The sequence below is a fragment of the Pseudocercospora fijiensis genome, assembly GCF_000340215.1.
Source record: "Pseudocercospora fijiensis CIRAD86 unplaced genomic scaffold MYCFIscaffold_9, whole genome shotgun sequence".
Lineage (NCBI taxonomy): Eukaryota > Fungi > Ascomycota > Dothideomycetes > Mycosphaerellales > Mycosphaerellaceae > Pseudocercospora > Pseudocercospora fijiensis.
Genome location: NW_006921540.1, coordinates 3,448,277 through 3,459,531, shown reverse-complemented (window position 1 = coordinate 3,459,531; position 11,255 = coordinate 3,448,277). Strand labels below are relative to the sequence as shown.

General features: G+C 48.1%; 5 protein-coding genes across 5 annotated transcripts; 3 read left to right on the top strand and 2 right to left on the bottom strand.

The window, feature by feature from the left end:
* Positions 1-441: 441 nt before the first annotated feature.
* MYCFIDRAFT_212484 (uncharacterized protein) lies at positions 442-1,435 on the top strand. Its single transcript, XM_007932921.1, has one exon. It carries the CDS (start codon positions 464-466, stop codon positions 800-802), a length of 339 nt encoding a protein of 112 aa, XP_007931112.1. The 5' UTR covers positions 442-463; the 3' UTR covers positions 803-1,435.
* Positions 1,436-1,456: 21 nt separating this feature from the next.
* On the top strand, positions 1,457-2,775 carry MYCFIDRAFT_199952 (uncharacterized protein; the record flags this gene model as incomplete). Its single annotated transcript, XM_007932920.1, has 2 exons — positions 1,457-1,681; positions 1,747-2,775. The coding sequence occupies 2 exons, from the start codon at positions 1,457-1,459 to the stop codon at positions 2,773-2,775; spliced, it is 1,254 nt and encodes a 417-aa protein (XP_007931111.1).
* Positions 2,776-3,734: 959 nt separating this feature from the next.
* On the bottom strand, positions 3,735-5,193 carry MYCFIDRAFT_144007 (uncharacterized protein; the record flags this gene model as incomplete). Its single annotated transcript, XM_007932919.1, has 2 exons — positions 3,735-3,847; positions 3,897-5,193. The coding sequence occupies 2 exons, from the start codon at positions 5,191-5,193 to the stop codon at positions 3,735-3,737; spliced, it is 1,410 nt and encodes a 469-aa protein (XP_007931110.1).
* Positions 5,194-5,306: 113 nt separating this feature from the next.
* Positions 5,307-6,822, top strand: MYCFIDRAFT_178937 (uncharacterized protein; the record flags this gene model as incomplete). Its single annotated transcript, XM_007932918.1, has 6 exons — positions 5,307-5,439; positions 5,469-5,584; positions 5,621-5,713; positions 5,748-6,217; positions 6,242-6,369; positions 6,401-6,822. 6 exons carry the CDS (start codon positions 5,307-5,309, stop codon positions 6,820-6,822), a joined length of 1,362 nt encoding a protein of 453 aa, XP_007931109.1.
* A 69-nt stretch (positions 6,823-6,891) lies between these two features.
* Positions 6,892-7,725, bottom strand: MYCFIDRAFT_190980 (uncharacterized protein; the record flags this gene model as incomplete). The annotated part of the gene is made up of 2 exons (XM_007932917.1): positions 6,892-7,593; positions 7,645-7,725. The coding sequence occupies 2 exons, from the start codon at positions 7,723-7,725 to the stop codon at positions 6,892-6,894; spliced, it is 783 nt and encodes a 260-aa protein (XP_007931108.1).
* Between the last annotated feature and the right edge of the window lie 3,530 nt (positions 7,726-11,255).

Sequence of the window (11,255 nt, the reverse complement as noted above, 5' to 3'; positions counted from 1 at the left end):
GAGGAAGGCTAAGGTACTAGTATACCTTTAAGTAGATATGAGCAGAAATAAGAACGGACATTATACCTAAGTAGTAGACGGCCTACTAGATAATTAGTATCTAGGCAACGAGGAAAGTTAGAGTAACGGTACGAGGGCGTGCCTTTTCTTTTATTTAGAGTAGACTATTACAGAATAAGGAAGTAACGGTCTAGGGGTTAGCTAACTAATAGAGCGACGGCTCTACCTTTATAATTAGCCTTCCTCCTCTATATAACCATTATCAATCTCAACTTTATAACAAAAGGCAATGTAGAAAAATGCGCTAAAGGAACAGTGCAGCGTCACTTTCATGAATTCTTTCCCAAGCGGCTCAAAGCAGAAGCGCGATGTCATCAAGCCCACTTCATGCTCCTGTTCTCATCTTCAGCTGTATTTCTGAGAACTACACACCGACCTTCTTGCGTTCCCGAGAGAGCATAATATGTTGCCACGGGTCGGGATTCACGCTCCATCCACTTACACGATTAGATGGCATCTGCTTCGCCATCAGCAGGCGCTCTGCGCCCGAGAGGCGGCGAGGAGACTCCCCATCTCTCGCGGCGGGAATGGTGGCAGCATTGTATTCGTCTCCTCCAAGGCTTCTCAAATCGGCTCACCGCACGAATATGCGGACTATGCAGCTAGCAAAGGAGCTGTGGATTCTCTGACTCTGGGCCTCAGCAAGGAACTTGCACAAGACGGAGTGCGAGTCAACACGGTGCGACTGAAATACACACGACAACTGGTGATCCAGATCGAGCTGAAAGACTTGGAAAGCTGACGCCAATTGGCCGACCTGGCGAAGCTGACGAAGTGGCAGAGGCTATCCTATGGCTGCTTTCACCTGCAACCTCCTACGTGACCGGCTCCTTCATTGACGTCTCTGGTGGTCGTTAAATGGCAAGTCCGTAGGATCGGATACCTAGCATAGTGCATAGGCGCCCGGAGTGAGACTGAGAGACGCTGTGCGCTGCAACAAATGCAGCCGGCTGCATGGACGTTTGGACACGAAAGTCAGATCGGAAGGATTCTGACCGGCGCCAAGAGAGGCACTCCGCTCCGACCGAGGACTCTGCATGCAACATCGGCGCTTGATCTCGTATCTGAAACGGTCACCCGGAGCACTACACATGTCTGAACCAGCGTCTGACTTCTCTTCTTGCATCCTCTAGTCGGCGGTCACTCAGAAATGTTCCTCTTGCAACATCGGAGGTTAATTCGCAAGTTGCATTGCAACACTGGCACCAGTCATCCGATGGCTATTCTAGGCCAACATCAGGATTGGCAAAGTTTCAATGTATCATCGATGGCTAGCCGTTTGAATCTGCTACGAATACATCCAGAAGTATATAACAGAGGATCCAGATGCATCGCTCGATCAAGCTTGTCAGCACGATTAGAGGTCATCCCCACCAACCCGCGCGGCATGGGGATTATGCCCGCCGTCCAGCCACAGTTCAGCGTCCATCGCCTTGGCCGCCTCGCCATAGGGGCCAGCCGAAATCCGTTGCAGACGCGCAGGCCAGCGCACGGACCTCAGACCTTCGGCGATCGCCGCTTCCGGCAGGTCCAGCTCAAGCGCCGCGACGATGCATTATCCAAGTCAAGGATCATCATTCGCTCAGCCTTGGCGGATCGCGAGCTGGCACCCATCGTGATGGTGAGCGTTGGACGAAAGACTAGAGTTGTTCACCAGAGTTGGAATTGACAAATGATGCTCCGCAGAACCACAAGTGCAATGGCTGCGTGCTCACTCCAGCAGGCTTAAACCTCGACATGGCCCACACAGTCGCCAAGTACATCTATCACCACCACAACGGCGAAGACGCCGAACTCCCCGGCATAAAAATCTACGACACTGAAATCCACAAACCACTGATCGTCAAAGACATCGAGAAAGTCGGCGACCTGTGGATAGAAATGGAAACCACAATCGACCACCCCTCAGCCTCCACATCAACAGACATAATGAACGCCACAATAAAATGCGTCTTCCACTCCATCACCCCTCAAGGCGTACGCCTCCAAGAATGCGGCTACTGCTCCATCAAATTCGAATCCCACCAATCCTGGCTCCAAGAATGGCAACACTACACCCCCATCATCCTCGACCGAATCCAAAACCTCCACCGCAGAGCCTGCACCGAAAACAACATGGACGTCCAACTCATCCAACGCTCCCACGCCTACAAACTCTTCGAATCCTTCGTCCAATACGCCCCAAAATACCAAAACATGTCCGAAGTGATTTTCAACGCGCGAAACAACGAAGCCACATCGATCATCGACTTCCCCCACCTCGACCCAAACACGGATTTCACAGCTCCGTACTACCTCGACGCTTCATGCCACATTTCCGGCTTCGTCGCCAACGCCGTCGAACCCGACAAAGACAAAAACGCGTTCGTATCCCACGGCGTCGCCGCGCTGAAACTCTCTCCGAACTTCCAACCCGATCGCGTCGCGAAACTTTCGAGTGCTTCGACACCCACGACGCCTGCCATCTCCAGGGCTCCTTCGTTCTCCGCTGAGCCTGCGAATGCCGCGTTCCGGGGTATGAGGAATTATGTCCAGATGCGACAGGATGCGAGCGAGAAGAGTGTGATCAAGGGTGATGTGTTTGTGTTGCAGGATGGGGAGATTGTGGGTGTTTGGGAAGGGGTGCGGTTTAAAAAGATTCCGAGACGGGTGTTGAATGTGTTTTTGCCGCCGCCGAAGAGGACGGTGAGTTTTAGTCAGAATGCGAAGAAATGAGGGAGTGAGATATGTATGGGTGGGATTGGTTGTGGTTTCTTCGTCGTGTTTGTGACCGTGAGTCAGCAGGCGTTTCGAGCTGTGGGTTTTATATAGGAGTTTATCAGGGAAATTGAAAACCCGTGGTTCCCTGCGTCAAATGGTTGTCCCTCCCTCATGCAGCTTCGAAATGTCAAATCACCTCGCTCGCCTCCCAACTCTCATATTGCCGTACATCCCCCGCATACGACGGCGTGAACTCAGATCCGCAATGCGTGTAATCCATATAATGGATCTGTCGTACGTCAGGGAACAGGGGTTCGTACGAAATATGCGGAGGGTTTAGAAACTTGCCTGGTTTTCTATCATGTCTTCATCGTGACTTGCTTCTTTGGGTTTGGTGGTGATTATGTGGAGGTCCATGTATCGATGATTTCCGGTGCGACGTCCTTCTTTCAATCCTATTGCCGGATTTTCTTAAGCTCGTCCACTATCCACATCGAACATCATGTCAGCGGAGGCATCCTCTGTGCTACAGTGATCGGTTGGGACGGTGAGGCTTGCCGCCAGGAGCGGTTCATCTTTGAAAGTATCGAATCGCCCTGGGAACAGTTTGACACCCGTTGGAAATGAGTCCGGATGCATATGTACTGATAAGGTAAGATGTATGCCGAGTGATAGATGATGCGCAATCTGTTTTTGCTGGGTTGCCGAATGGAGGCTAGAGATATTGCTGAGACGGCACACGTGCATGACCAATTACGGGCTAGACCACCACCCTACCACCCACGGGCTTCCTTCCTCCACCTTGACTTTCCGAGCAAGTCCTTCCGGAGTCGGCAGGGTCAAACATCGTAGGCGTGAGTGGAAGATCGTACCAGGCCGGTGTGAAGGTAAGCAGCAATGCAAGAAGTTTCAAATGCATTACTCGCCTCGTAGACCAGCAGCGAATGGCTCCCGTTCACGCTATGAGCGAGCCATCACTCAGCGTCAGATCTGCCAGATACCTCCACGACCTCAATAGGTTCTTCCTTAGGCGCCTCGACAGGGACATGACTTCTCACAACAATCCACGTAGGAAAAACCGCCAAACCTGCAAACGCACTCAGCAAACTTCCACACATTTATCGACCGGCACCTACCAAGAAGGATCGTATTCACCGCCAACGGCACACGTCCACCTTTCCAATTCCTCGAATTAATCCCATACGACACAGCCTGCGCAAAACTCTCCTGTCCACGGAGAATGCCCGAGAACCTGGCCAAATCCGAGATATTATCCGTCTTCGTGGCAAGCAAGTAATACATGAAATTCTGAAGAGCTTGCTGCGAGAACTGCCAGAGCGCGACGACGAAAAAGCCTTTGACGAACCCTTGGTCCGCCCAGTCATATACGGGTGCTTCTCTCATGCTGGTGTATTGCTCCTGCACGATCCAGGCGTATGTCCATGCGATGATGTGGAGGGTGATGACGTAGTAGAAGGCGAGAACGATTCTTTTCTTGATAGCAAAGGCCTTGTAGTCGAGGAGTGTGCTGATTATTTGAGACGAAAGGAGGCCGGCGAGGTAGCTGCAGAAACCCATGAGTGCTCGGGCTCTGACGCCGAAGTAATATGTTTGGAAATTTCCGGTGTATTGGTTGAAGTATGCGGCCCAGAATATTGGGAGCAGAAGTAGGATGTCTTTCCTCGTGCTGGCCTGCCACAGCTTCTTGAATTCTGCTTTGAAGCTGGATTCCGACCGAACGATGACTTTACTGCCATCAGCACGCTGGACCTTCTCGGGAGGGCTAAGCGCTAGTGCGAGTGGTACGGACACGCACTGCAGTGCGATGAAGACGAGATACGTTTGGTACCCGACTTTGCCTTTCTTCGCAGCATTGGCGTCGTGGTTCAATCCCAGGACGATAGCGCCGCCCATAAGAGGTCCACCTGTTCGGAACCAGAGCCAGATATTCATGTACAGACCTCGTTTCCCCGGTTCAGGATATCCCAGAGCAACGGCACCTTCACTGGCCCAGAAGAGACCTGCTGAGAGACCACAAGTCGTTGCTCCGACAAGGACAAGCCAGACAGTGCCATATCTATTGTTGCAATAAAGACCTGCCGAGTAGATTGGATAGCCTACTGCGCCGAGGAGTAGCGTCCAGGAAAGGCCGATCCGGTTCGAAATCGGTCCTCCGAAAAGACATAGGAATCCCATGAGGCTGAATACCAAAGAGTTGGCAGCGTTGACCAGGAAAGGCGATTGTGCTCCTCCGGCTCCGAGGGCATTCATGGCATTCCATAGACCAGGTGCCATGAAGCCAACGCCTCCGATGACGAAGGCATTGAAGAGGGTCGTGCGATACCATATTCGCTTCTTGAGAGGCTGTGGCTCATCAATGGGTAGAGATGTGCTGGTCTCGGGAATCTTGGCATCGATGCTCAGGGCAGTCATGGTTGATGAGGCTGAAGACAGAACAGTGCCAGCCTTGGGGCGGCTTGAAGTATAAACGCTTTCGTGGCGCCATCGCACATGTCCGCTCGATATGGAGCCACGTTACATTCGAGATGTCAAATTTTGCCAACGTCGAGTGTGTTGAGGTCGCGAATCCCGAGACAGTATTGCGACATCAATCGGATCCGCTAGCAAGGATTCTTCGGCAGCTTGGCGTGATCATCCTCATTGCTTCTCGTCTTGAAAGTGCACCGTACTGCATCGTCTCTCAACAGGCATCTCGAAAATGTCGTCTCACGAGCCGTATCCGCGATTACGCGTCGCAATTGTTGGAGCTGGGCCGGGAGGACTTGCAACAGCCATTGCATTGAGCAAGATCGACGACGTGGACGTGACAATCTACGAGAAGTCGAGCCCTTTGCGTGAGGTCGGAGCCGGTATTAGTATCGGGCAGAACACATGGAACGTCTTGTCGCTGCTTGGCATTGGCGATGAATTGAAAGGCCATCCGACTTTGACTGTACTCAATCTGTACGATACATGCCTCGCAACAGAAGCAGTACTCAGTACTCACAAGCGGCAGAAACGGCAAGACGGGCGAGGAAGTCCATAGATTGGACAAGTCATGCAATCTGGAAAGACCTCCGATCCGTACACAGCGAACAGAGCTTCAGAGGCTTCTTCGATCAAAGGTGTCCGACGACGTTTTGCGACTGGGTCGCAAAGTCATCACTCTCGAAGATCTGGACGACGCAGGCATTCGACTTGTCTTCGACGACGGGTCAAGCGTCGTTGCTGACCTTGTGGTCGGGGCAGATGGCATCCGGTCAGCCGTTCGAGATTCTGTCTGGAAAGACTACTCCCTATCTTTCACTGGGACGACGATTTGGCGTGTGCTGTTACCATGGGACGCTGTGAAAGATCTTGATCCAAGGTTCGAGACTACAGCTTGGTGGCATGGCCCAACTACGCATGTTTACTTCTCGCCCGTAGGGGAAGGACTTTGGGAGATTGCAGCTCGTGCGTGGCAGGATCCGAATGTGCACAGCGCAAGTAAGGTGACCTGGGGCACACCCATCGATAATGCAACAGTCGAAGCCAATTTCGTGGTGAGCGCAATGGCTTATTCCTCGATCATACAAGCGGTGCTGACATTGTCAGGAATATCTCCCCCAAGTTCGCGAAGCCCTTAGGCGGGTGCCGGAAGGTGCTTGGAGAGAGTTCGCAGCATTTTCAGGCCCAGAATTGGATGACTTAACCAACTGGAATGATAAGGTGGTCCTGGTTGGCGACTCGTCACACGCGCTGTCTGGCGCATTTGGGAGTGGTGCCGGCTTTGCGATGGAAGATGGCTATGTTCTCGCCCAAGCGCTGAAGCACAGTCGTAACGACGTCCATCGTGCGTTGCCACTGTTTAATAAAGTTAGGCTGCCATATTACACGCGAATGTACGCTCATCTTCAAGGCGAAGCGACGAAGCGAGCTCTGAATTTAAGAGGCTTCACTCACCCAAGCTATGACGAGAAAGTGCGCAACAAGGTCATCAAGGCCGGTGGTACTGATATGCGGTGGATCTATGAGAACGACATCAGCAAAGTTTGGCAAGACTCTATTGCTACGACGGCTTGATGGAAGGTGACATACCTTTGCAGGATACTAGACACAGTGAGCCTAGAGCACCAGTCTTCGCGGTGTCCATCATTTAACATTATAGCTGACTCGACTCGTTCCCTTGCTTCTAGAAATCTTCTTCACGGTAGTGTCACCACAAAGATCGGTGGTATCCACATGCGTGCCTCCGCAAGGATACGTCTCCAAGCCAGCCAGTCTGACGACACGGAACTTATCTTCGCCAGGTGGTAGAAGGCTGCGATCTGGGATAAGCCTCTCGAGACCATTTTTGCTGAATTCAGCTTCGGTCCAGAAGTCAATCTCAACCGGCACAGCGCGTTTAATGTATTCGTTGAGACGCTCTTGGATCGGTGCCTTCCACTTGCCATCGATTGAGCCCTGAAATTCGCACGCCGCACTGTCCGGGAAGTGGGAAGCTTTTAGTTCGTCGAAGCCCTCGATCTCCTTCTCTAGTAAATGCCGGACTGCTGCGCCAAGGACGTGTCCAGCTGTGTGTAGTCGTGAATAAAGCAATCGCTTCTCTGCATCCACAACCTGCTCTACCACGTTTCCCGGCTTGAATTGAGGCTGAGATGAGTCCGAAAACTGCCCTAGGTGCAAGACCTGGCCATTGCTTCCAGTGTCGACATCCATGCGGACGTTGGTCACTTGGAATGTATTGGATGAGCCATCTAAAGCCATGTGCCCTTCATCTGAGGGTTGTCCGCCGCCCTGCGGATGGAAGATAGTCTCTTTCGTGATGACAACAAAATCCTTGTCCGGCACGGCCTGTTTGAAGACGGAGCGATTGGCTTCGCTCAGAGTGGTGACTGGCAACACGGAAACGACAGAGGTCTTGAGGTGTAGGAGCTTGCCATCGTGTTGAAAAGTCAGATGTGTAGGGGCCTTTGATCCAGTCATGTTGAAAACAGATGTTGAGCTTGGTGTGTAATAGGCTCTATGGACGCTCTGGCTATATGTAGCTGTGACAGCGAAATGACATTGCCTTGCAGTTATGACTGTGCGAAAGCGAGAGAAAGTAAGGAGGGTTCTGAAAGGAAGGCAGGTCGAAGACGTGATGACTAAGCTCTTGGCGTTTCCCGGAAGAAAGAACCAACATTTTGTGTTTTCTTCTTATACTGATAACGTGTGCAAGGAGGACTTCGTAATGCCACCCTCTTCGTTAGCGTAGTGGGAAGGGCCGCTGCTAGCTGTTTCCGGTAGACGCTAAACGATTAGTAGTTAGTTTAGCATTAATTAGAAAGCGGTAACCTCCGCGAACCTCGATAAGCAATACCTCCTACGGTCGCAAATGCGACTATACTATTCAATTTTATTAACCGGCTATATACTACTATAATAGCGACAAAATGAAGTCTAAATATCTATCCTAGAATACCCTTTCCTTATCTAATAAAGAAGCGAAGCTCCGAAGGATAATTAAGCGCTTCCGAGCCGGCGAATACGAGTCTAAAGTCGCCTACTATTAGGACTTCGAAATCCCCTATATAACCTTTAACGACCGAGTCCGTAGCCTCTATAATAGCTCCGTACAATATAGAGAGGGCTAGAAGCGACTAAATAGTATATAAAGAGCTACTCTAAAAGAGCTAATACTAAGAATAATCGGAATAGGGTTTCTACTAAGGTATAAGACTATTCGAGGGTAGGTAGAGTAGATACTTGCTATAGATCCGGATTACAACCCTCTTATAATACCTCCTATAGGCGTCTACTAGCCGGCTTGCTTCGTTAAACAAGACGACGACCTACGCCTTCGGTAGACTACTATAATAGACTACTACCGCCGCAGCGTTACTAATAATCCGGAGGTACTAATTAAATACTTTAAGAAGCTAGCGGATACGATAAAAGAGTATAATATTGCAGTAGAAGATATAGCTAATTTTAACGAAGCCGGATACCTTACTAGTTATTACGAGCGTAACTTCTAGGTTGTTATTTATACGCGTAAAGCTAGGTCTACCTTTATACGATAACCTAGCGGTCGTAAGTAGATAACAACTATTAAAGCTATTCGAGCCGATAGTTATTATATACCTCTATTCTTCGTATTTAAGGCGAGATAGGTTACTAAAGCGTTGTTACGGCAATTCTAGCGCTAATTCTAGTATATAGGTACTAGCTTCGCTATAACTAACAATAGCTAGTCTAATACTAAGATTGCCGCTTAATAGATATAGTATTATAATATCCGTTGCCCTCCGAGCAAAGAAGGCAAATAGCGATTGCTAATAATAGACGGTTACGACAGTTACAAGTTATTTAGTTTCCTATAGTATACCTTAGCTAATCGTATACTATGCTTATGCCTTCTAAGCCATTTAACCGCTTACTGCTAACCTTTGGATTATAGCGTATTTAGACCTTGCAAACTAGCCTATTCGAGCTAGTTAATGCAGCGCTATACCGATTATAGTCTAGCAACCGTTACTAAGACTAACTTCTTAGAAATTTACTCTAACCTATACGAAGAAGTCTTTATACCTAAGATTATAACGAAGGCCTTTAAAGGGACAGATATAGTGCTAGTCGACGTAGAGCGAGTAATTAGTAAGCTTCTACGGTCCTTTCGGCCTATAACACCTCTACTACTACGGCGGTAAGAAGGGGTAGAATCGTTACTAATTAATATACTACCGGCAGCAAGAATACTAGTTATAGGTCTACTACTAACGCTACGAAGGCTACTACTACAAGAACTCCGCTAGCAACCGGTTATACTAGCAAAGCGCCTCCTATTTAGTAGCAATCCTTCTATACTAATAAGCTATAAACGACTAAAGACAACGGCTAAGAAGGTAGACTTCTAGAGCTTACAATCTACCTTTAACAACCTCGGGTATACTTACCTGCCTTATACCTACGGCCTGCAACTAGCTATCTATAACAAACGAGTAGTTAACAGGTTTAAGAAGACAGTTAAGGCGGCTTAGGTGCTCCTTAAATAATATTATATAATTGTCCGAAAGAATAAAGGGCTCCGGTATGCCCTTAGATAGAAGATACGTAATAAAGAGCTTAAACACGTTATTAGCAAAGCTAAGGTCTATACAATAGACGTTGTAGACTCTATATTAGCAGAGGCTACTTAGAAGTCCGAATACGAGAAGCTCCGATAATTAGTAAAGGAAGACCTTAGAGCCCTTTAGCTTATACGTAAGCGAAGGTTAACCCTTGCCGCTTAATAGAATAGGACGGCTCGTAAGGAGCGTATTTACCTTGTTACTAAGCTTACTTAGTTGCGGAAGGAGTATAAAGCAGCTTATAAGACCGAGAGCTAGTATATACGAGATATCCGGTATCTTATAATAGGTAAGCGCTTACCTACAAACGCGGCTTTAATATACGTTAGTAAAGCCCTTTAATATATATAGCAACTCGAGGCTCGAGTTAAGGCCTTTAAACAAGCCGAGAAGGTTACTAAGTACGCTAAAGACCTATAGTAGACTAAGTAGACTAAGCTTAAGATAGCCGAAGAGAAGATTGCTATACTTAAGCGGATAGCAAGTAAGGCGGACGTTGCTAACAAGGCCGCTATCGACGCCCTCCTTGCGCTTAACTATATAGTAGACCTAACGGACGAGGTTAAATAGGAGGCGAATAATACTAACGATAAACTAGACGGTAAGGTTCTATTCTTAGTAGAAGATAATAGCGACGTCGAACTCCTCGATCCGCGGTAAGCTAATCTACGTTTAAATAGGGAGTAGTTGTCTATATAGGATATATACGATAGGGGCTTCTTTAGGGATAACAAAGCCGCCTAAAGCCCTCTAAATCTAATAGAAAAGCCGTCGACTAATTAGAAGCCGAGAAACACCTATTAATTATTAAAAGTATACTTAATCGACGTATCTCGGTCGATTAAGTGCACTTAGAATAGCGGCTTCGGCTAAAGTCCGAATTTAGGGAAGCTAGCTTTCTAGTATATATATCTACTATCGTACTATTACCGTTCTATAATACTTTATCTTTATATTGTATATACTTGTTATATATATTAAGACCCTTTATTTGCGCTATTTAGTATATCTATATATAGTGTAGATAGTGTGTTCTTAGTATCGAGGGCTAGTAGCTAGCCTAATTCTACCCTTTTATAGAAGCTCGGAGGTTGCCGAGCTTAGCTTAGCGGCACTTAGCTGTTCGACTAGGCTTTATACTACCTATTTCTATATTACTATATTCTATTATAATACATTAGCAACGATTGTAGAATTATAGAACCGGATGCTACGATTATTTTAGTGCAAAAATTAGTACAATCGCATCGCTATAGGGCGTATATTAATTCGATAAAGTATCGATATAAAACGACGAGGTACTTACAAATCTACGCTAACGAAGGGGTAGTATTACGAAGTCCTCCTTATACACGTTAGAGATAGAGTTCCGTACGTATATATTATTAGAAAGAAGGATAGGAT